General features: G+C 37.2%; 1 protein-coding gene and 1 long non-coding RNA gene across 3 annotated transcripts in view; one reads left to right on the top strand and one right to left on the bottom strand.

The window, feature by feature from the left end:
* Window positions 1-2329: 2329 nt before the first annotated feature.
* Window positions 2330-23537, top strand: LOC125632799 (uncharacterized). The gene is made up of 3 exons (XR_007355414.2): window positions 2330-2436; window positions 16690-16927; window positions 23103-23537. It is a non-coding gene; the product is annotated as an uncharacterized LOC125632799 (long non-coding RNA).
* TAF2 (TATA-box binding protein associated factor 2) overlaps window positions 4905-25235 on the bottom strand; it is a 106361-nt gene continuing 86030 nt past the window's right edge. For both annotated transcript variants that reach the window (XM_075124957.1, XM_075124958.1), the window contains 4 exons: window positions 22986-23215; window positions 20123-20275; window positions 19624-19729; window positions 4905-6566 (listed from right to left, as the gene is read on the bottom strand). In XM_075124957.1, the coding sequence (XP_074981058.1) occupies window positions 6301-6566; window positions 19624-19729; window positions 20123-20275; window positions 22986-23215 (755 nt within the window). In that variant the 3' untranslated portion in view covers window positions 4905-6300. The remainder of the gene's footprint in view (window positions 6567-19623; window positions 19730-20122; window positions 20276-22985; window positions 23216-25235) is intronic.

Below are 25235 nucleotides of genomic sequence, written 5' to 3'. Positions count from 1 at the left end.
GATTTCTCCTTTTAACAGAAACAACCTGCAAGACAGCTATTATAGGCTAACCACTCAGGTTGAGAGAGGCAACAATACTTTCGAATGCATCTGAAGTTAGCAGGCATTCAGTATATATTTAGACAACAGTGGAATTATAGGCAAAACAATGGTTGTCCTTATACATAGGCTAACCTATTTAATTATTGGCTGAGGTAGTTATTTGGGTTTTGCATGCATGGTATATCACTTAGAACTAGATTCCTGAAGTATGAGTTTCTTTCAGAAAAATTGCAATATCAAATTTAAATAACATTATTATAGGCAGGGCTAGTATCACTGCCCTTTGTTACATTTCCAATTATAAGACCTTCCCCTTCACTTCCAATAATAAGACTGTTTTCAATTGCTTGTAACTTTGCCAAAGTTTCACTATTTGGTCTGAAATTTTCCTTACCAGTGTCAAAGTCAGATTCAGGACTCACATAATTTGTCAGACCACTCTGTTTATTAGCAAAGCACTTTGCTAATGCACCCAGATGTGAGCCCCTCTCTGAGGCTCAAGATAACTTATTTATACAGCTAAGCCAAAGCCAATTTAACATAAGAGACAAAAGAAAGCAGAAACTGACAAATATACATACGTATCTTATTTGCATACTAACATTTACCAATCTCCTAGCTCAGTAGGAGCTCTAAGTTAATTAGTTTGAGGACCCAATGTCTCACACTCCTTAATGTTTCTCTTCCTGACAACTATATTTCAATAAACCCTTCAAGTAGCATTTCTTTAATGAATTATAATTTCAATATAACTAATTCTACTTTCACACCAGGTATCTGCTTTGGGCAGAAGTTTGGGGAAAAATCTCAGCTCAAGCAGTTCATGCATTTTTGAAAGTGAGGCTAGAGAAATATGTTGTTGTTCTTCAAGAGCTGGTCCCTATGTGTATTCCACATGTAGGTACGCATGCACTTCACACGCGGGAGACTGGATATTTGTAGCAAGTAGCGTCCACTGGTTCATGCTTGCGCAGTTGCCCTCCTTGTGCTATGAACCGAGGGCATAAACAGGAGCGTGCCTCTCCAGTTCCTCCAGTGCTTATCCCTAGGATATTGATTGGGAGTCTGGTGACCCCTGCTGGAATAGGGATTTGGGTGAGCCCTGAGCAAGTATACCATTTATGGGAAAGTCTGATCTCTCCATGCACATTACAGCAAAACCTTGGTTATGTTTTAGCTAGATTTGAGGTGAGAATAGTGTAGCAAAAGCACCTATTACATAAGCAATTGTGGATTAGTGAACCAGGTGGAAAGTTCATTAGATTTTTCCAATATAATCCTAAATCATGTACATTTGTCAGCTTGCCCACTTCCTAACATCTCTTCATTAGTAATTGGGGGGGAAAAGAAAACAGCCAGCTGTAACTGTTTAATAAGCAGTTTAAACTTTTGGAGGACAGATCCCTAAACTTAATCAGGGCATTGCTCTACAGGCGGCAGAGCTCTTACACTGTCACTCTGAGCTATTTAACCTCCAACACCCCTTGCTAGATCAGAGTTCTTCCATTCACTGGAAAAAACCCTGACAGTTCTTAAAAAAAAAAAAAGATATTAAGTGTTTGTTACCGTGCAGCACAGCCTATCACGACCTTGTTCTTATTCACAAATGCATTTTTCTTGTAATTAAATTGTTACACTTTCGTGGAAAAGGAGCTTCAGCTCTTCACTCTGTACTGTTCTAAGTTTTTGTCTGTCCCCGTAGCTTTAGGATTTGAGCATCAATGTCTGAAATTTATCCTATCAATTTTCCCATTTGCTCAAAGGGCCATTCCCTCAACATAGTATTTGCTAACAAGCTGACAGAAACAAGCAATCCCAATTATTTTAACTGTAATCCTTTTTCTCCCTTCCCCCTGTCCTCTTTTGTTTTAATTTAAGATTGTAAACTCTGCATGGCTGGCCCCCTACCTTTCTATACTCTGTAAAGCATCTAGGGCACACTTTAGGTGCTATATAAATCAAAAAGGTTTCTATTTTGAAAAATCTTGGCCTTAAATCTGAGGTGCTCAGCACTTTTGAAGTTAGGCAAATGCTCAAGGATTCACTTAGCAGCTTCTGTTTTTAAATATTTAAAGCAACTGTGCACCCCATTCGACAGAGCGCTCAAGAAACAGACCTACTTCAAAGTCGCCCTGAATGCCTATTGTTGGCCTTTTAAAGAAGGCCTGGAATTGCATAAAAGACCCTTGGGTCTTGATCCTGTCATCTCAGATCTGCTTGAGGTTTCACGTAGCTGAAGCCTAAGCCAGAAGGACTGAGATCCCAGTTCTGACTGGACAGCCCTGAATAGAAACATTGGACTATAACCTTTGAACTCTTTCTGAAAGAACGCTTTGCATCTACAAAGCTCACCGTCTCTGCTATGAATCTGAATCTCAAGATTGACTCATGTCTGTATGTATACTGTTCTTTTAACCAATTCTCTCCCTTTTCTTTTTTAACAAATTTTAGTTTGGTTAATAAGAATTGGCTGCAAGCGTGTATTTGGGAGGGGTCTGGAATATTCATTCGCCTATGAGGTAATGTGTCCAACCCTTTTTTATATGATGGGACTTTTTTATATGATGAATAAGATTTTAATTAATCCTCATCATATCTGACTTGGGTGTCTAGCCTGGGTTACTTTAAGGGAACTGTGTTGCTGGCTTCTGGGCAACCAGTGCAATATAGAAGCTGTTTTGTGCTGGTTTGGAAAATCTATGCATTGGAATATCCACCAGCTTTGGGGATTGTCTGCCCTATGCTTTGCAGTTCACCCTGAGTGACCGGGGAGCCAGCTGAGGTCACAGTAATACGTTAATGCAAAGTGTTTTCTAAAACTGATTTCTGGCTCACTTGTGGATATCAATATAGGTTTTTGATATGTTACAGTTTTATACCAAAGATAAACAATGTAAGAACAATTTATTTAAATAACATCTTGACACTTATTGAGATCAGAGGACCTGATAAGAATGCAAAATTTATATTAAGTGTCCATGACTTATTATGAATGAAAAATCATTATTGTGGTTTTAAATTCTGAATGAGACAACAGTATATAAATATAACTTAATTTAAAATCATATTCAAATCATTAATATTCACCTTCAGTATTTTAAGGGTCATATATCTAATATTGTGTAAACAATGTTCATGTTCTGACTTTGAGTGGATAAACTGTGTTAAAGAAATTATGGAAATACTGATAGGACTTAAGTGCCTTCATGTGCAATTCACATAAAAATCACCTATGACCTTTATGAATACGAAATAAATGTAAGTAGTCATTAAGTGAGCTGTAGCTCACGAAAGCTTATGCTCAAATAAATTTGTTAGTTTCTAAGGTGCCAAAAGTACTCCTTTTCTTTTTGCGAATACAGACTAACATGGCTGCTACTCTGAAACCTGTCATTAAAATACTGTAGTTTTATGCCCTAAGGAGCTAAACAATGTAAGATGGTTTACTGTTGTTCTCAATATTAATCTTAGAAGTTTAGCTTGGAGTATTTTATGGGCTTGGATATGAATTTGCTATACAGAGACAAGAATCAAGTCTTGTGCAAGAATTCAGAGAAGAGCTTGCATTATGGAATCCCTTCCCCACAACCACAGGACAGACAGAAAAGGTAGCAACTAACTGAGCATCAGACATTGAAATGAATTGTGTAGTCTTTGCTCTCTCTGTGTTTATGCATGCGTGCACAAACACAGACGGTCTCTCATGTTCATGTATATATTACACACGTAAGACTGAGACAAACAGGTATACATATATATTTACATACATATATATATATATATGCAACATGTGCGCGCACACATTTTCACAGTGCTTGAGCAAATGCAAACCTACCAAGTCAAGCATTTTCCCTTATGGCCCAGATAGCAGAACCCTATGGATTAGGACCATTTACAACTTTGAATATCAGAACCAGACTGTACAAAATGAACTCTATGCATTGCAAGTAACCTGTAAGATCTGAATTTACAGGAGATAAATAATCCAACAACCAGTCATTACACTAAATCACTACACATTCCGTTTTTAATGTTGAAGGAGAAAACTTCAAAACAGTTGAACACTGAATAGTTATAAATTACAAAATTGCAAACTCTTTGGGAGCAAGGACTGTGACTTTCTATGTCTTCATACAGTGTCTAACACATTTGGGGATCAACCACAATTTAATTTTAAAGAAGGGAAAACAAACACATAGATGTTAAACAATTTAATCGGACTCAAACCAATAAATATGTCACAACTGGGATTAGAACCCAGGTCTATTGACTCTCAACTCTTTGCTCATATCACTAGAGTGCTGCTTCCCCTAAATGTAATCACAATCCCACAAACACCTTTCCACTGTGTGTGTCAACTCTTAACCTGTCGAAAAACAATCTGAAAAATTCCATCAAGCCACTTCAAAATCTCTCCTCCTTAATTCATGATGCCAGCAGAATAACAGTCAACAGTGGCTAGGTGTTATGTTAAACTGTACAAATCATGTTACCTTGTCCTTCCTTCCCAACCTCACCTGTTTTTTTTTTCCTGCTGCCTGCTGTTATATCATTAACCAATATTATAAGATTTCTGGGGCTCTGATCTTTGCTTAGGGTGGTAATATAAACAAACATATCCCTTTTCATGTATTGGTATTTAAAAACACCAGCTCTCTAAAGCCTGTAACAACAATATAATCTTAAAGTCTCGTAGGTAAGGCCTAAAAGTAACAGAATAATCTAAGTAAACCTGCATTAAGGAATGTCTGCTTTTTCCCTCTTACCCCCTGCTGCTTGATGCATTGTTTTCCTATAGATCGTAGATAATTTGTTTCTGTTCAATGGTACACACCAAAAATATGACAAGATCCAACAGCATGTATTTCATATAAAAGTGTTTATTGGGGAGGAGGGATAGGGGAAAACAGGCTGGTTTTAAAAAAAATTCCTTCTTGGGTACTTTTGAACACTTTTTCCTAGATGCAGCATCATTCATTCTCTCAGGAGTCCTTTAACAAAAACATGTGAAAATAAAATATTTAACCTAAATATAACCATTTTATAACAGAAAGCTGAAGAAGATGTAAAATCCACCCAACAATAGTAAACTGGTACATGAAAATAAAAACATAAAAAAAACCCTACCTCTACATACAAATAAGGAGAAAATGTAAAAAAGAAGCAGTGATGTTTTTACTTGTATTGCCAAACATTTTAAAAACTGAAGTTTTCAAACAAAATATTGGCTGGGTGTATTAGCATAACCAAACTGCATAAATCACAGTTCAAGACATCTGAATTCACTCACCTTTTAAAGTCTCAGACCTAGGTTAATATAGTAATATATTTTTTCCTGTAGATTCATGAACTGACATTGTAGAATACTTCCAAGTAAATTCACTTTAACAAGAGTATATTTTTTAATGTATACAGATTTCCAAAATGTTTTTAATTTCAGCAAAAGTCATTTTTTCCAATTTCATTACATTGAATGAAAAAGCTGCCTTTGCCAAAATAATTTGCAAATTTTATTATATTTTAAAAGCCTGATTAAGGGCAAAACATGCATTAAGTTTTTCTGCTAAAATTACAGAAACATAATTGCAGAATGCGATTATATTCAAAGGGTCACGTCCATAATAAAAATCTGCAGCTTAAAAGAAGCTTGGAACTTGAAGAGTTTAGTATCCGAAAAAGGCAAATATTCTGTGTACTAGTTTTAAAATTCTGACATTACACTGCAATGGTTAAAGCAAGAAATAGCTCAACCGAAGAAGATTATAGGAAACCCTTTGTCTTCTCAGGAGGTCTATGCTTGGTCATACAATACTGTCTTGGAAACAGTGCTTCATCAGAGGTCTGGCAGTTGGCTTCTGTTTAAAACATACTTTGCCTCATAACATTCATCAAAGGCGTAAAACATAATTGAGTCTGGCAGTACACATGGACAGCATGATGTTCAGGGGGTTGCCAGTAGACATGGGGTCCTTATATAGCTGTTTTCTTTGTTTAAAAGGGAAAGTGAGTGGGAGGTGGGGAGAAAGAACAGGGAAAAAGAAACTGACTCAGAACCATAAAACATTTTTTTGAATCAGATTCAGTTCAGCTACTGAATATACAAATAGAATGTTTCAAATTTGGATTGTGACACAGCTTCTGAATTGCTCAGACAATTCATGCTTTCCTATTTTCATAGAAAAAGATAGAGGCTTTAGTTATATACATCCTTCTAAATGCTCTGTGAATGCTCTGGGTTGAGTCCTAGAAGTGCTCACTTCAGTCCGAAAGTGACGGAGAGCGAATTGACCGCCCACTGGCTGGGCTGTTGGAGAAAGTGAAGGGCTCCTTCTCTTTTTCTTTGCTGTCATGTTTATGTTTATGCTTATGCTTATGTTTATGCTTCTTCTTCTTTTTCTTGTGCTCATGGTGGTGGTGGTGGTGGTGATCACTGTGTTTTGAGGAACTGGATTCTTTACTGAACACGGAGAGTGGAGCTGCTGGCACTGGAAGCATGTTCAGCTCTAGTGAAGACTGTTCTTTACCTAAGACAAAGATACAATTGGAATTTCAATTTTTACATTGCGATGAATTATTAACTCACAAAATTTAACATCAAACAATACTGAAACAGAAGCTAGTATCTACACTACCATGTCTCCCATCATATTTAGTATTCTAATATAGACTCTATTAGTACACTGGTGCCATTACCTTCGGGTATTCCTAGACAAGCCTATAAGCACATGGACAGTTTCCATACCGTGGGCTTAATTCTCAGCAGTGTAGGTGGGATGTGTGACTCCCTGCTTCGAATGGTATAAATGTATCCCAGATGACTAGTGACTATACAGCTAAGGAACTGCAAAAACCATACCAATTTCAAGACACCAATTTTCCAACATAAAAGTTCAAAAACTTAATAAAATGTAAACAGTGAACAACTAGGCTGCTCACGAAAAATTCTGGATATAACGATAGATAATGGACAACAATAATCAAACCAATGAGTGGTACTATTACGAAGTTAAATTTCCTGTACTGGCTGCTGATGTCAAACATTAGGCTTTCTATACAAACATGAATTTTTTGATGTTGAACAGTGGAAATAAATTGATTTTTCAAAATAAGTTATTTAACATACAAGCATTTCCTCTCTCTTCTGAATAATACAGACATTCGAAGTTTGTCATCTTAAATAAACAGAAATCCCAATTATGCTAATAGGATATCAATATTCTTTACACATCAGGATTTTACGTAGGTAAGCAATACAGGAATAAGTCCTCCAAGGAGATATAGGCCTGTTTCATCAACACAGCAAGTCTGTTCTATATTCTGAAATTTTCTTTTATGTTATCTGTAGCATTTTACAGAACTGCAGAAATATTGCAGATTGGTCTTCCAAGGGCACCATGATTTGCTCTCTACCCACTGCAAAGGAAAAACTCAGTGTAACTGCCTCTGTCTTGGTAATCCAATTTTCTTAGAAGTCAAAACACTTCAGGAACCAACTTTGCATTTTCTCTCAATATGACTGACAATCATAGCAAAGACTTAAAAAAGATCAATCTATTTAGTGTATCCAAGAAAAGATTAAGAGGTGATTTGATCACCACCTATAAGAGAGAAGATTACAGATAATACACTGTTCTTTAATCTAGCAGAAAACCCCCCATAAAATCTAATGTCTGGAAGCTGAAGCATAAATTTAGGCTAGGAATAAGGTCCAAAGTCTTATTACTGGGTAGTGATCAATCTATTGGGGATTGATTTATCACGTCTCATCTAGACGCGATAAATCAATCCCCGAACGCGCTCCCCGTCAACTCCGGAACTTCAGCTCGCGAGAGGCAGAAGCGGAGTCAACAGGGGAGCGGCAGCGGTCGACTTGCTGCCGTCCTCACGGCCAGTTAAGTCGACCTAAGATACGCCGTAGCTGAAGTTGTGTATCTTAAGTCGACCCCCTTCCCCAGTGTAGACCAGGGCTAAGGGTGGATAATTAACCATTAGAACAATTTACCAAAGGTTATTATTTGATTCTCCATTACCTGAAGACTGGATGCCTTTCTAAAAAGCATGCTCTAGCTCAACCCCTAGATATGGCTTGATGCAGAATTACTGGGTGAAATTAAATGGCTTATGTTACGCAGGAGGTCAGATCAGATGATCACAGTGGTCCCTCTGGGCTTAAATTCTGTGAATCTATGAACATTTTACAGACTTTAATCCTGAACTCAGCAGAATAATATATGCCTTAATTGTTATCAAATAAAACCATTTATCATCACAATTCAAAGTGGCTTTAATTTCTGACGTACTATTAACTCTGTTATGGTATATACATGACATGCACATGCTAACTAAGACGTTAATTGTTGACCTTAATGCATATTAACCACATCACTTTTTACTCTACCCTGGACAGATGTAATCCAAATCTGTAGGCCGCTTGCCAGTTTACTGCAAAAAGATAACTTCATGACTATACCTGTAACAATTCTTTATTTCTAATAATCTTAAGTCTCTCAGAAGACCTCCCCTCTGAATCTACTTCCACTTTCTGAACCCATTCCTTTAAATTCTATCTACTTTTTAGGCATCTAGAACAGCATGGTTTCTGCCCTCAAGCTGCAAGCATGCTGAAATACCCATTGTAGTGAACCTATGAACCTTAGCACAATGAAAAATGAACACGTCTGCTCAAGATATTAGAATACAGTAGAACACCAATGTTATGAACAACCAGTTAAACGAACCATATTTCCCAACCAGCAGGGGAAGGCAGAATCATGTAGTAACAGTGGCATCCCTTCACATGCTGTGGTTTGAAGGACAAAAAGAAAATGGTGCATCATACTGCAACTTATGCACCATAGCGACTGTCATTTTGAGATACTCAATTTTATAAAGTTTTTGATTTTATGAATTCCTCAGTCCCAATTAGTTCATGAAACATGGGTAAAGAAGATTACGCTTTTGTTTACATTGCCTGCAGTGCACAAATATTTTATATGCACACAATGTTGTATACAAAATTCTATTTGCATGTTACACTGGCAAAGTATATCATGTATGTTAAAGGTTATTTAGATGAACAATTCTATTATCACAGTTACACAGTAAAATAAAGAGGGTATCAGATGAGCCCGATCTATAGACTTCAGCTCTGACGAACTTTCAGGGGAGAGAGATTTTCAGATCCAGGTTTTATTTGTTTCTGGCTCACCCCTAATACTACATCCTGCATTTCAGAGGGCTAGATGGCACAGCATACAAAGCATCTCTGATGCCAAAGCATACTTCTGAATCTTCCGACTGTAGAAGGGGAAGGGTACAGAGCAAGTACTGGAGGTAGTATGTTAATACTGATAAGCAAATGGCAAATGTCCCTGAATGACAGGTAAGTGCTCCCCTATGAAAGAAGCATGAAAGACTAACTGAAAGGTGCAGCATCCTCAAGTCTCTGTCTTGTTCTTCCGTGTTTGTTTTTATTTTAAAATAGTAGGTCTCAAGCTCTTACAATTGCAAAGAAAGCCTTCAAAACATGAAGCCAGTAAAATCGATGCAAAAACAAATATCTGAGTTTGCAGAAAGCCTATCCTATAACAATAGCTCTGAAGTGTGAACTGACATTTATGTCAGTGAGTGCTAACTCAGATGTCAATGATACCTGACATATCAACATTGTTAACTATATCACTGCTCTTCAGAGCATGTATGAAAAGATCCTACACAAGCATTTCCCAAAGTATGGGTCATGCCCCTCAGGCGCAGAGGAAGAATTAAGGAGGAACAGAAAATGTATATATTAAGACTTGTAAGCTTTTAAAACCACATGGTAGGGAACGATAGGCTTCATTTTCCAGAGAGAGGGGCTCATCTTTCAAAAGTCTAGAAAACACTAAGACAAAATGACCTTCATTAAACTGATCACTGAACTGATCATCTAAGTGTTAGACTTCAAAGTCAATGGCATCACTAATTTCTTCCTTCTTCAGTTGACCCAAAAACCTATATATTTATGGTTTTATCTGCCAACAACTTAAGGGAACCCCAATGATGATCATAATGTAATCAGCAAAACAACTGGGGAATAATATTACTATAGAAACACGCGCAGACGGCACAGATTGCAGCAACACTTTGTATATTGTGATACGAAAAAGGAAATCAAGGCTGACTAGACTAGCTCAAATCCTTTCATACACTGTTCTTTAAATACATTCAAAACTGAGCCAGTTTGTACTGCAGTCCTTGAATCTGACAACATTCATTTCCTTCACACAGGAAAGTGTGCTTCACTGCCAACAGATGTTTTTCAAAAATTCCAACAGCACCAACCCCCCAAAAGACATGATATTTGATACTGTCAAAGAGTGCTTTGAAGTCAACACAGGCATCATAAATGTGTCAGAAGAAGCCTGCCCAGGTGATTGAAGAAAGACATCTGTAAAGTGGACCTTTGTGAGGGATTAGAAGTACTATACCTACATTTGGCATTGACCCTTCCTAAACAGAAATCAGCGTTGCACAAAGAGATCACCTTTTCACCCCAAGGATTCCCTATGATTAACGCTTACAGAAGGCCTGTGTTAGCAACCTGCCAATCCAGGTGAGGAGGGATAAATAATAATTCTTTCTAATGCCATCAATTTCATTTCTTTGGTCAAAGGGGGATTGCTGCCAGGAGACAATGCAATTTCTTCTCTCATGGAAGAAGAATCTGAACCTGTGTTTACCACATAATAGCAAAAAACAGTAACAAGCAGGAGAGTTCATGAATTCACTTCTGAAGTGGTTACTAGCATTCCTTGAAACAGAATATACAAATTCAGAATCCACTTGGCATCTTCCTTTGTTCTGGATGTGCAGACTCCAACATAATTATTAGCTTTTCTCTGTTCCAAATAGTTGGGCAGATGTGCAGAATTAGGTGAAACTGCCAAATGAGATGAAACTCCTAGAACACCTAGTTAGTCAAACAGAAAGTTACAAAGACTGCAGAGATATGATGGAAGAGAAGTAGCACTCATGGGAATACAGACTTCATTTTAAACTTGAATATTTATTTTACATGGGTTTTATTTTGATAAGCTTTAATCTTTTTTCCATCAAAATGAAAACTTACAGAAACAAGTTGTTTGACTTATGTCCTAGCTCCTAAATATAAAGATTAGTAAATTGTCTTGTTTGCAAAATAATTACAACATCTACTCATAAGCTGTCCAATTTATTTTTAATTTTGCTGATGGATGAATGTTGAGGGGCTGTTAGGTTGCTAGGGTTATTTAAATCAGTTTTTATTTTACTTTGTGCTGAAATTTTGTAAACTGGTGACATAATATATCTCAAGAGACCTCTACACCCAGAAAAGACCATGCCAACTTCCTCAGAAGTAGTCTCCTGTTCTGTATTTTTATATTCTGGGGAGAACTGCAGACTTACAGCCTCTGTGCTACAGAAAAATCAAATCTTTTTAAACTTGCTGGCTTAAGTGAGACTTTTCCCGTTTGATGTTTGCTGAAGAGGATCAATTTGCACCTGATTTTTCTGAACGCTTTGGAAGGCGGCACTGCAAGGCAGAGTGAGCAATGTTCAAAACCGTAAGAATCAAGGGTGGGGCCAAGAAGCCTTCTGGGTCAATGAGCCACCTGAGAGAAGACTAACCTTTCAGAATCCTGAAACTGATCACTCCTCAGAGACCAAGTCAAGTCATCAACAAAAAAGCTATGCCAGTCTTTGGACAGTCTCTCCCTGCACCCAAAGAAAACCCGCTAACAAGCAGTGCTGTGTCAGTAACATCACTATCTGGCTCCGCAACCACAGTTCCAGCTCCTATTTCATGAGAGCCTAGAAGACCACAAAAGCTGAAGAGTTCATAATTCCCCTTTTTTCATATTTTTCCATTTCATTCTTGTCTTTTGTTTGTATTAGCTGGGATATGTCCCAACCCTTTTATTCTATAAACCTAGGGTGTGGTTACGTGTGTGCACCTGTGTAGCATCACCCATAAAGTCCACACAAGAAAGGCACCAGAAAGAGAGTTTCCCAAGTTTCTCAAAGCCATAAAACAAAGTCTCATAAAAATACTCATTAAATAAAGTGTGTTCTGTCTTTGGTGGGGCCTAAGAATTTAAAGCTGGCAGCTGTGAACTGCCAAACAAGAGTTGTCAAACTTCTGCTTATCAAAGGGCTCTTTTAAGGCCTTCACTGTAATTTCTCTGTGCAGGGGAGGGATGAAAAGGGTTACTCATCACACAAGAATTGAAATATAAGGAGGAAACTTTGTAATTGACTGAAATTGTGGTTCAGACATTAGATCATTTGGTTTCAGTATTTGACTGACCTGGTAAAATTCTTTAGTTAGGATTTATAACCAAACAGAAAGCCACATCCTTAGAGCCCTTCTTAGAATATTATAAGCATTATTTGTTGTATTAATTTGGTGATTTTACTAATTTGATGATTTATTTCCAAACCAATATTGATACTAATTTGGTAATTTTATCTTGATTTAATAGCTGGATTCCTTTAATTTTAGTTTAGTATTATTAACAATAGTTTAGGTTTGGTGACATGTTTTTTGATTTTTTTAAATATTTTGTTTGTTTAATAGCTTTATTAAAGTTTATAAAAAGATACGGAGCCATATTTCTTTCAATAAGCCAAGTAGGTGCAGAGTCCTTGAGGACCTGTGTGGACATTAGCTTGTCAGTCTAAAAGTCCAACCAGTCCCCTCTAATAACCCTAGAAAAATAAATAATTCTCTCAGTGAAATTAGCAGTTGCAACAGAATATGAGATCTGTATACGTTTTCCTGGCACAGTGTATTTGTGACTCCCTGTAAGACCACAGATGAACGTCTCAGTCATATTTTGGATTAGCAGCCGTGTTAGTCTGTATCCGCAAAAAGAACAGAAGTACTTGTGGCACCTTAGAGACTAACCAATTTATTTGAGCACAAGCTTTCGTGGGCTACAGCCCACTTCATCAGATGCATAGAATGGAACATATAGTAAGATGTGTATATATATATATACACCCACATATACAGAGAACATGAAAAGATGGAGTAAGAGGCTAATTAATTAAGATGAGCTATTATCAGCAGGAGGAAAAAAACAACACCACCACCACAAGTACTCCTGTTCTTTTTGCGGATACAGACTAACACGGCTGCTACTCTGAAACTTTTGTAGTGATAATCAAGATGGCCCATTTAGACAGTTGACAAGAAGGTGTGAGGATACTTAACATGGGGGAATAGATTCAATATGTGTAATGACCCAGCCACTCCCAGTCTCTATTCAAACCCAAGTTAATGGTATCTAGCTTGCATATTAATTCAAGCTCAGCAGTTTCTCGTTGGAGTCTGTGTTTGAAGCTTTTCTGTTGCAAACTTGCCACCTTAAATCTGTTACTGAGTGGCCAGAGAGGTTTAAGTGTTCTCCTACTGGTTTTTGAATGTTATGATTCCTTATGTCAGATTTGTGTCCATTTATTCTTTTGCGTAGACACTGTCCAGTTTGGCCAATGTACATGGCAGAGAGGCATTTTATGACTTTTATCTTCAATGTTTATGTTATTCTTATAGCAACTTTCACACACTTTCTTCTAAAGTACCTGGAAATGCCATTCTTCATAAAGGACAGAATGGCTATTAGCTCAATATTCATTATGCTATTACAGTGCTATACTGGCTCCAACAGAATCTCAAAGCCTAAAAGCCACCAGATTGGAAATGAGCGTATTTTAGATAATAAAGTTATCCCATGTATACTGTGTACTTAGATAATATGTATTAAAGCTAGTCTACCACAACAATTACAACAAATGTTTCCAGCTTAAAAAGGCTACGCAAAACCGAGCCTGTCAATGCTGCATCATGTTCTGAGAAACAAGAATTACCGCACATTCCTACCTGAATTATTAAGTACATTGGTGTAGTGTAGGTGATCCTGTCTCCCTCTAGTGGCTGATCCTTGTGACTATAACAGCATGCTATTTACTCACAGCTGACTGAGGGCTTCTGTGTCTACATGGTGTGTTAGTGCACACCAACTGGGGTGTAAGTTCTTGTTCACACCAGCGTATTGTGTGGACACTGCTAGTACACACTGAAATTCCCTAGTGCACTTTAACATAGTATGGGCTACATCAACATGCACTAAGGAACTGTTAGTACATGCCAGCAGGGTCCACACAAATCAGTAAGTGTGTGACACCCTGGTGCCCACCCACTAGAATTCACCCCCAGCTAGTGAGCACTAACATACTGTTAAGGCAAATCCTGAGTTAATTCATTTTGCTCAAGTAGCAGGGACTTGTGCTCTTGATACAGGTCCCAGGTTGAATTTCCACTGACAACCATGGTGTCTGTACACATGCAGCCATGTTATAGTGAATTTGTACATCAAACTGATCTTCAATAGACAATTTGTAACCGTGCAGAAATTTGTAGTTCTTACCACACACTCAAGTATATTGTCATAAATGCATTATTTAAAAATATAGCTAAAGTATTTTCCTTCTAGACTTTGAGGCAATATTTGCTCCACTCATTGTCACAAGTTTCAAATAATTCCGGCAACTTTTCACTTTCTAGCTAAATGAACCATGTTTTGAACTGTTATACTGGTGATAAACAAGAATGGGGAAAAATATAAATGAATGTTCAAGATCACCAAATGTAACCTGTTTCAGAGTAACAGCCGTGTTAGTCTGTATTCGCAAAAAGAAAAGGAGTACTTGTGGCACCTTAGAGACGAACCAATTTATTTGAGCATAAGCTTTTGTGAGCTACAGCTCACTTCATCGGATGCATACTGTGGAAAATACAGAAGATGTTTTTATATACACAAATCATGAAAAAATGGGTGTTTATCACTACAAAAGGTTTTTTCTCCCCCCACCCCACTCTCCTGCTGGTAATAGCTTATGTAAAGTGATCACTCTCCTTACAGTGTGTATGATAATCAAGGTGGGCCATTTCTAGCACAAATCCAGGTTTGTGACTAGGTTTCTATCACATAGCCTGCTGGTAGAATTTATAAGGGCCACTGGATGGGAAAATAGTGGTTTACAAGAACAGCAATGTGGCCATTTTTATTATTTTGGAAAAGTGAGGGAGTCAACAGAACTTATGAAGTTTTTCCAACAGTGTATGCCTTTTCTAACAATTGCTATACCTACTTAAAGTGCAGTGATGGTCAGAAGAATAACTACCAGTTCATAAAAATTAGATATTGTTACTCAACAGATATGCTCCTTATATGCTCTCAGAGTCTCATCTGCTTATTTACTTTTTATTTTTGCAGAGTCAATACAACTAAGAGAAACTGAACTGCATACTACTGTACATTATAAAAAGGCTGGTTAACTAAAGTTCTAATTACTAGAGGGTGAGGATGTGTTGAGCCAGAAAAGCTGAACCCAGGTTGAATGTGCAGGGGTCACATTTAGGGAAAAACATGTTTTACTTATAAACTTATTTACTTCAATTTATAAGTAAAGTAAAAAAAAATTAGTCTGGAATCATTGACACAAATGTGAAATCCTGTGATACAATTTTTACAGTGACTGATTTTAGAGTATGATTACACTTTAAGAACAGTGGAATATGAAAGTAAAGAGATTCTATTTTAAGCTTGTCTGATGTAAAAGCTAATCCAACTGAAAGGACTACCTAATACAAAGGACACTTTTTCAGATGGAATAAACCCATTTCACCAAATTCGTCTGTGCAATATAGTGTAATAGTCACCTTGCAGTCTTAAATGTGACATGAAGTCTGGTGTTTACATTAGAAAGAGTACAAAGTCTTGACATTTTTGTGATCTTTTAGGACTGACAGTGGAACATTGCCACTGTTCTTGATGATTTAATAGCAAATAAAAATTCTGTTTTTCACATTAGAAATCTGATCTTGAATGACTTCAGATGCTCAAAAAAAGGCTTCTGTAGATTCTCTCAAAGCTGCTGTACTTAGGGAAGAACTATAATTAACGTAACAGCAAGTTTAAAAGATACTTCACATACTTGAATTTTCTGGGTTTAATTTTTTTTGTAAGATGCATAGAGGCATTCATGGTTTGAACAGCATAAAAAAATTTCATTATCGTATTTAGGGCATTTTTAACATATGTTTGAAAACATTTTCAAAGTGAAGCTGAACTATGACAGGTGCTGTAATTACAGCATTAAAAACTGAAATCCTACTTTTACACAGAATAACCAGTTGTACTGCAAATCTCCCTTTACTATCCTGGTTGTGGGTCTCAACCCTGACCTCATAGGGCCACCTTTATGGGTAAAAGGATACAATAGAAAGCTTGTAAAACAGTAATATAATGAAAATCAAATTTACTAGGGGTGAGGATGTGTTGAGACACTGAGTTTTCTGTAAGACACAGTAACATGGAGAAATTTGTGTTTGAGTCCAGTTTCTTATCCTGTGGGGAAATCAATCATAAAGCTTGCTGAATATCACTCACAAATGGATATGGCAGCATTCAAAGCCATCATGAACTCTCTTTCCAGCTGCTATTTGCAAAGCTAGAACTGTGTTTGGCTAATTCCCTAATGTTTTGTAAGAGCTGATATGAGTCTGACCCACAGCTCTGAGAGGACAGGCTGTGTATGGACTAAGACCTCACTATTTTTCAGGGTACCTTGCTTTGGAGATGACATGAGAGCCCTGATATCTACTAATACGATGTCCTATTTTATCACCTCCATCAAAAGCCACTTCAACACCATCAACAGTTGAAGTATGCTTACTCTGCAAGTCCTGCAATAATTCAAATAATTCTGAAAGTCCCCTGAAAATCTTGGCTGTAAAGAATCATTGATATCTCTGGAAAATTGAGAAAATTGCATTTGGAAACAATTCTATTTAGACATGGTATGTTTTTTCCTCATTTGTTTATTATTTGAGCTCATCTGCCCTTATTGCTCACCTGAAAGTTGTATTTCTCTGTTTGTACCAAAAAGAAGAAAAAGGTGAAGTTTTAAAAGCAAAGGATATTTTTAATAAAACTGTCCCTAGCAGTATAAATCGAGGAAGAAAAAACAAGAAAAAATATGCTAAGATCAAACTGTCAAGTTTGATCAAGTTGTAGTTGTGTCGGTCACACGATATTAGAGATACAAGGTAGGTTAGGTAATCCTCATCCACCTTGTCTCTCAAAATTCAATGATTTTCAAAGGCTTTTAAGTGAGTTCGATGCACTTTCAGAGGCAAAGATAATGTCTCATTTCTCAGTAACCTAATAAATGAAAAGGAGTACTTGTGGCACCTTAGAGACTAACCAATTTATTAGAGCATAAGCTTTCGTGAGCTACATCGGATGCATCCGATGAAGTGAACTGTAGCTCACGAAAGCTTATGCTCTAATAAACTGGTTAGTCTCTAAGGTGCCACAAGTACTCCTTTTCTTTTTACGGATACAGACTAACACGGCTGCTACTCTGAAACCTAAGAAATGAAGTGTATTTCCTCTGTGCTAAATGTATAAATAGCAGGGGTAAGTGGGTCATTCAGCACATAATCTCAGATTAATTTTTCTGTCCATTATAGATCTATATAAGTAATGGCCAACTGGCCCCCATTCCACTCTGATTCAGAATACACCCATTCTGAACCTCAGCATACTTAATATGGAACAACATTAGAGTATGGAGCTGGCTGACGGAGAGTCCCATAAGTCCCATTTGTAAACAATTTGGCACAGTTTTGCAAAGTTTCTTCTTTATGACTTTATACCCCATAGTATGTAAAATAATAAAAAATGAAATGTTGCAAAACATCACATAAAAGTTATAAATACTAAACCTCAACAGATCAGCTTCATACGCTAATGAGTATCTGTGGTAGCTGACATGCCCCAGCATGCACCATGCTTTGCGATAACAGCGGAAAAGGAGATGTATAGTGCCAGTCTATAAAAGGGGGAATAAGGACAACCCTGGGAATTGCGGACCAGTCAGCTTAACTTCAGTAACCGGAAAAATAATGGAGTAAATAATCAAGCAATCAATTTGAAAACACCTAGACGATAATAAGGGGATAAGTAACAGTCAACATGGATTTGTCAAGATCAAATAGTGTCAAACCAACCTAATAGCTTTTCTTGACAAGATAACAAACCTTGTGAATGGGGGGAAGCAGTAGACATGGTATATCTTGACTTTAGTAAGGCTTTTGATACTGTCTCGCATGACCTTCTAATAAACAAACTAGGGAAACATAGCCTAGATGGAGCTACTATAGGTGGGTGCATAACTGGTTTGAAAACTGTTCCCAGAGAGCAGTTATCAGTAGTTCAAAGTCAAGATGGAAGAATAAATCGAGTGGGGTCTCACAAGGATCAGTCCAGGGTCCAGTTCTGTTCAATATCTTCATCAATGATTTAGATAATGGCATAGAGAGTACACTTATAAAGTTTGTGGACGACACCAAAGTGGGAGGGCGGTTTAGGTTGGACATTAGGAAAAGCTTACTAATTGTCAGGGTAGTTAAGCACTGGAACAAATTGTCTAGGGAGGCTGTGGAATCTCCATCATTGGAGGTTTTTAAGAACAGGTTAGACAAACACCTGTCAGGAATGGTCTAGTTATTACATAATCCTGCCTTGAGTGCAGGGTACTGGACTAGATGACCTACTGAGGTTCCTTCCAGTCCTACACATTTTATGATTAGCCATGACACTGTTCTTACATTTATATGCTCACCACCCTTCTATACACTATACTTTAAAAGGTAAAACGTTGCAAATCACCTTTCAGAGTTTAGCAAAGTTATGGAAAAAAATATTGGAAATTATTTAAGGGACATGCTAGAAGAATAAGAAATCAAAGATTAACTAGTGTTGACCAGTTACTGGATTTCTCTCTACTAATGACAGAGTAGGGAAGTTTAGTAGGGAACTCTGCTTAAGGTTTTCAAGAAATATCTAAGAATAATAGTTAGAGGTAAAAATCCAGAGAAGAGGAGTAATAGAATTCTATAAGGTAATTGTCTAAAGAACAGGAAACAAAAAGGTAATCATAGCTGGAAACTTTTCAAGTTTAAAACCATCATAAGTATCTCTGAGGCCAGTTTGAGTGTCTTTATTACTAGAATTAATCTAGTTATAATTTATTCAGATTGGCCACACAATTCATTTGTTACTAGAATACATTTGCTTCTGCTTTATTGTTCTCTTCTATTTAAAAATGTTTTTTGTAACCAAATACAGTCAGAAACCAACTCTCCCAAATCACTGACTGGGTCTATTTTTCTTCTCCCTAACTTTATTTTCTGACTTTGGCTTATTTTATTGTTTTAATTTGGATTTTTTCTTCTAAGCATAGCATATTGCCTTACTAAGAAACGTATCAAAAATATACAACCAGAACACAGTAATATATATTTAAATAAACTATTCTTGAATACCTAACAACATATAAAACTCACAGAAACCATTCTACACTTGCTTTTCATCAACACTCAAACATTTACTAAAGTGCATTCAGGGGGAAAAAAGCTGCAGAACAAGAACACTTTCACTGGTTGAGACTCATATACTATCTGTGATCTGCAAATTAATCTATTCATACCTGGTGTTGATGGTCTCTCCAACATATTCAAATGATGGTAGATAAAAGCTTGACTATCATGAACAGTGTCCATATCAATTTCCTCCTCTTCCTGAGAGTTTGAGAACTAAAACACCAGCAAGAAATATGTAAAAATAAGGAAATATTAATAATTAACTCTAACAGGTCTTATTTTTCTGGGGAAAGGAAGCAAATTTATCACTGATAATGAACAAAAGTGAAGGAATATATAATATAAAAGTCTAGTTCATTATCCTTTTTTCTAATTTGCAGTGGAAACCGCGTGAACATTTAGAACATTAATTGGCAGCTTCATTCCCTGCCAGCCAATAAAGAATCTGATGGGAGACGATTTTGCCAAAGTAATCGTAACAACTACCTTACACATATGCACAGCATGTCTTTTGTTAGGCTACAGCTGTTAGAAAACTCAGCAAAAGACTTTACTGTTATACTAAATACCCTACACATTGTTAAAGTTGAATTGCCATTTTCTTACTCTGATTTTTAGTTTGACTTTACTGTCTTCATTCTTCTCTGGTATCTGCCCTGGCTCCAATGGGGACCCAAGTGGCATATCAGCCTTCCTCTTCACCCCTTGCTGATGAACAGAAATGCTGGATGTGGTTTCCTTAACAAGATGATCGTCCTCCTGAAGCAGCATTTAAAGATTAAAATTAGAAGACAGCAAAAGCATATTTAAATCTAAAAGTGACATAATGGTTGAAAACACACTTGAGTTGAACAGAACCTTCCCTGTAGTTGAGGCAAAAAATATTCCTTAAAACCTTTCATGGACTTGTGCCAACCTCTCCTACAAACATACTTTCTCTTTACTTCAATCCTTGCTCCCTCTGCATATCTAGAACTGGCCTCTCTTCTGTCCCGTCTCACAATCATGGTACTGTTAGTGTGCAATGAATCTCTGCAGCTCCTGAAAAGTCTTTCTATATATCTGCCTCACTAACTCTAAATCTCAGTTGAATTATCATAGTTTCTGATCTAAACAAGGGATTTAGATGAATCTTCTCAGAGGTTAAATTTAAAAGCGAACACTAATTTTGTTGAATAAAAGTAAAATATCATGGTTATGCCCCTGATTTTCTTTTACATGTCATACTAGCTTTTCTCCAAAAAGGAGGAGTGAAAGAACCCTTTTAAAATTACTGCTTAGATTAACCAAATAAAGATAAGAGGAACATGAAAATAAATGTATACATCGAATGAGTTACAAACTACACAGTTATAGGCATTAAAAAGGAGAAAGGCCTTCCAAAGTACAATGAAAACACAAAATAAAATACAGGAAAAGACAAACGTATTTACAGAAATAGACACTAGCCCTTTCTAAAACCTAGACAAAAGTACCATAGCCTTTTCTCCAAACCATTAGAAGCATCTACTACTATACTAAGGTGCGGTACTGCTTCTGAATCAGGGGTATCCCACACCAATCACGAGGCAAAATGCATGCTTTCTAGAATTAAAACTTCAGCCTTGGTAACTTACCTCCTCCTACAGCAGATTCTAGAACAACAATAATTTAACAATTCTCATTCTCAAACAACTCATGCTCACAGAACATGCAACCTCAAAAGACAGTCTAGTCAACCTAAATATGCTCTAGCATCTGTCAGAAATTCTTTTTACTTCACAAAAATATATTTTTATCCTTGGTCAGGCCTCTTCATTTCATGCTCTGTTATTACTTCTAATACTATTTAAGTCTGTGAAACATTCTGGAAGGAAGTTTGCCTGAGGTGCTATTCAACTTCTGTACTGTATTATTCTGTTTGTATTTCACAAGGAAAACTAAATCAGCATCAGTTTACGGTGATTTTTTTTTGAAAATAAACACAGCCAAGTTCTGGGAACTGAGAAGAGGCTACCTAGATCCTTAAAGCAGAAAAATCCATGAACACTCAGAAATCAAGGTATTGTGTGTGCTGTAAGCACATCTAATAACAAAGACACATATTTAAGCAAGTTTCACAAACAACAGATATAGTGAAATGATGTCGTTTGCTCACACATTTTTCAGAGTATGCTGCTTCCAAGTATATTACAAGCTAATGGCCACATCTGCCTTTGAATACACATAGCTATCTGCCTATGAGTTACTGTGAGGTGCTCAGATACAAGCAAAAAATGTTACAGAAACGTTTATAAATAAGGACATTCATGATGCACATCTGAGGACAGAAACTAGTTATATGTGAATAAGTTAAGTGTTGCACAAATGCTGATAACTTTCAGAGGCAATTCAAAGAATCTCTGATGATCCACACATTAACATTAAATTTCTGCACTCATATTTTTATCCTCTAAAAGCTTTGAGCATAACTCTTACTCTAAAGATAAGGACTAGAGAAAAGATGGACTTTTTAGTGAGAAAAAATTCTGTATTTATTTCCCATTACTTTGAATGTATGTTATTTTTACTCCTAAGCGTGCTATATGCCTCACAGGGAGTAAAAGAACAGGTTCCCATCCCAAACTGCTTATAATCTAATTTTATACATGACGAGCGAGCTACCCTCTGCCCACTGAGTTCTCTCACTAGCACTTAGTCTTATAGCAGTTGATTTTTTTTTAATTAACCTGTCACACAAATAGTCTTCTCTTTCTCTACTAAATGTTGATTTTTCCCTCCATAATTACATCTGCCCAAGGCCCACTTTAGGCAAGATTTAGTTCTGAGCTAGTGGCAGTTTTTGTATTAAAATACCTTACTTTAAAATCCAACATCCTGCATCCTCAAAGGCCTAGAAATGGGATCTTCATACCGTTGGGAAGAGGACTTTTCTAGTTTCCCAGTGGGACCATGCACTTAAAAGGAAAACACTATCAGATTTTAAATCTGACATTTTTAGGCACTTCTATGAGTCTCTTGGAGCCATGTTTTCAGGTGTAGTTGGACTCATGGGAACTAAGGCACTTGGTTTCTAGATGGAGATATAAAAAAAACTCAATACATCCCGTTTTCATGCTGATAAAAATCTTTACACCACAGCATCACAGGTTCTGCGTACATCAAGCTTACTTCTTGTAAATGATACAGAAAACAGTTACGTTTTAGAATGGATACAAATGAGGAGTGAGGGTGGGCTTGGCAAACTAACTGGAAGGTCATTCCACACAATTAGGGAAAAGGCACAAAGGTGGAATGAGAGAAAGAGACAGAGGGTATTAAGGCTGGCACTATACTGGAAGACTTGAGAGTAACACAAAACAAAAAGGTCAGAGGGTTAAGTCTTGAAAGTTCAGACAAGAAGTTTGAATTCATTACACAGTACAATTCGGAGCCAGCGGAAATATTCAAAGCAGGGTGGGGGAGGCATGTGCAGATGGTCAGTGCTTACAGTGCTTTGGAATCCTATCAGTTGTCCATGATTGTTAGGATTGTTCACCGGTTCCTGACTGTTTGCCACTGACTCAGGGACGATGGTAGGATTAAGTACAGCTTTCTTTTCTTTCAGATTAAGGACCAGTCCAAGCTCTGGTAATGGCAAACAAGAAGGTCTATTGAGGCCAAAAAGTGTGAAGTACAGGTCCACAGCACCACATCGGAGCCTCCAGTCGTGTGAAGTACCTAAAAATCAAGGAGGAGCAACTGTTAAAATGTAGAGATAATCTTTAAAAACAAAAAAAAAAGTTCAAATGATTTGGAGCCATCAAGCTGTGCACATTTTTAGCCTCTGTTGCCCTCATCCTTCCCTCCTATTATTTGTTACATTCACTTGTTATGTTTGCTTTTAATAAAGACTGTAAGCTGTTTGAGGCTGGGAGCATGTCTTCCTATATGTTCTGTACAACGCTTGCCACAACAGGACCCCAATCACAACGGGGATCTTTGGGAGCTATATCACAACAACACTAAATCATATTAATAAAAAAATAAATATGGAAACTAATGGCATGTGTAACATCTCATTTTAGATTTTAGTATCAAAGACAATTAGCAGGTAAGTGGAACAACACATCGACAAACTAGCCTTTCACCTCAGCAGGTCTGGATGCGAAAATGAGTTACATGAAAAATAAACTGAATTTTATTGCTTCAACCTATTCTCTAACTGTCTACATCACAAAACTATAAAATCCAGCACAACTAACAGTGGCTGGGGAAGCTGTAAAATTGGTAAACTAAGCAAGAAGCTTAAATAGCAACAATCATTGCCACACCAGAAACTAGCTTCAACCAGTCACATATTCTGTAGTACAAATCAATAAAATCCTGGCAATTCAATTTTGCTATACACTCAGAGTCATGATGTTTCTACCCCATCTTGTCTCCTGTACTGTATGATCATTATTATCTTGCCTTTGTTACAAGTCTACACATATGCAGTGTAGCTGTGTCAGTCCCAGAATATTAGAGACACTAAATGGGTGAGGTTATATCTTTTACTCGATCAACTTCTCTTTGTGAGAGAGACAACCTTTCGAGCACCCAGAGCTGAAGAAGAACTTGTCTCTCTCACCAACAGAAGTTGGTTCAATAAAAGACATTACTTCACTCACCTTGTCTCTCAAGCCTACATATACTCTTTTTAAAAATAATGTATGTTACTGAATACCATGTAGGAGGTCAGCTCTAGGCAAGGGACTGAGATGCAGTCTGCAATCATAAGTAAAATCAGTTGTCACTTCTGTCTGTCTTTCTTACATCCACACAACAGCAACAGACTCCAGTTACTAGTGAAGCATTACGGTCCAAGACAACCTTAGTTCTAAGTCTGTGGGAAAGAGACATGACTGAAAAGGAACCATGTTTTCCTCTGTGTTTTATAACATTTAGCAGAAGAGAAACCCCAATCATGACTGGGGGATAACTGTTGCACACACTCTGGAAATGTCACTGACGTAATTCAAAAGGAACAACTAATATGACTACCATCTAGTATGTTTTAACTTGAATCCAATATTTTGATTTGTAATTAAATTTAAGAAAATGTTTTAATACACTGAAAATGCTTTTATGAAAAATGAAATGATTAAAAACTCCACGTTGCATTGACATCATCACACACGAATGGTAAAAGCACATTTGGCACCACCCGTAGCAAAAAATATCTAACATCTGGCACAATGCTGTAAATACAATGGTTTTGGTGCAAACTCAGGCCAGCACTTGATTGATTACGAGTTCATCAAACATATTGTTCTCTACTAGGAATAGAAATTAAATTGGTAAACAAGGCAAGGATGAGCCAACTGCCATGTTGATTTGGCTGAGCAAGACCTTGCAGAGGGGAAAATTACAAGATGTATTCTTGTGGATTACAAGTACCATGGGAGCGAACAGTTTTTGGAATACTGGAAATGGCCCAACTTGATTATCATACACATTGTAAGGAGAGTGGTCACTTTGGATAAGCTATTACCAGCAGGAGAGTGAGTTTGTGTGTGTGGTTCTTGGAAAAAGGGGGGGGGGTGAGAAAACCTGGATTTGTGCTGGAAATGGCCCACCTTGATTATCATACACATTGTAAAGAGAGTGGTCACTTTGGATGGGCTATTACCAGCAGGAGAGTGAGTTTGTGTGTGGGGGGGGGGGGGGGGCGGAAGGTGAGAAAACCTGGATTTGTGCTGGAAATGGCCCAACTTGA

Source organism: Caretta caretta, chromosome 2 (assembly GCF_965140235.1).
Source record: "Caretta caretta isolate rCarCar2 chromosome 2, rCarCar1.hap1, whole genome shotgun sequence".
Classification (NCBI taxonomy): Eukaryota; Metazoa; Chordata; order Testudines; family Cheloniidae; genus Caretta; species Caretta caretta.
This window is presented reverse-complemented; position numbering and strand designations above follow the sequence as displayed.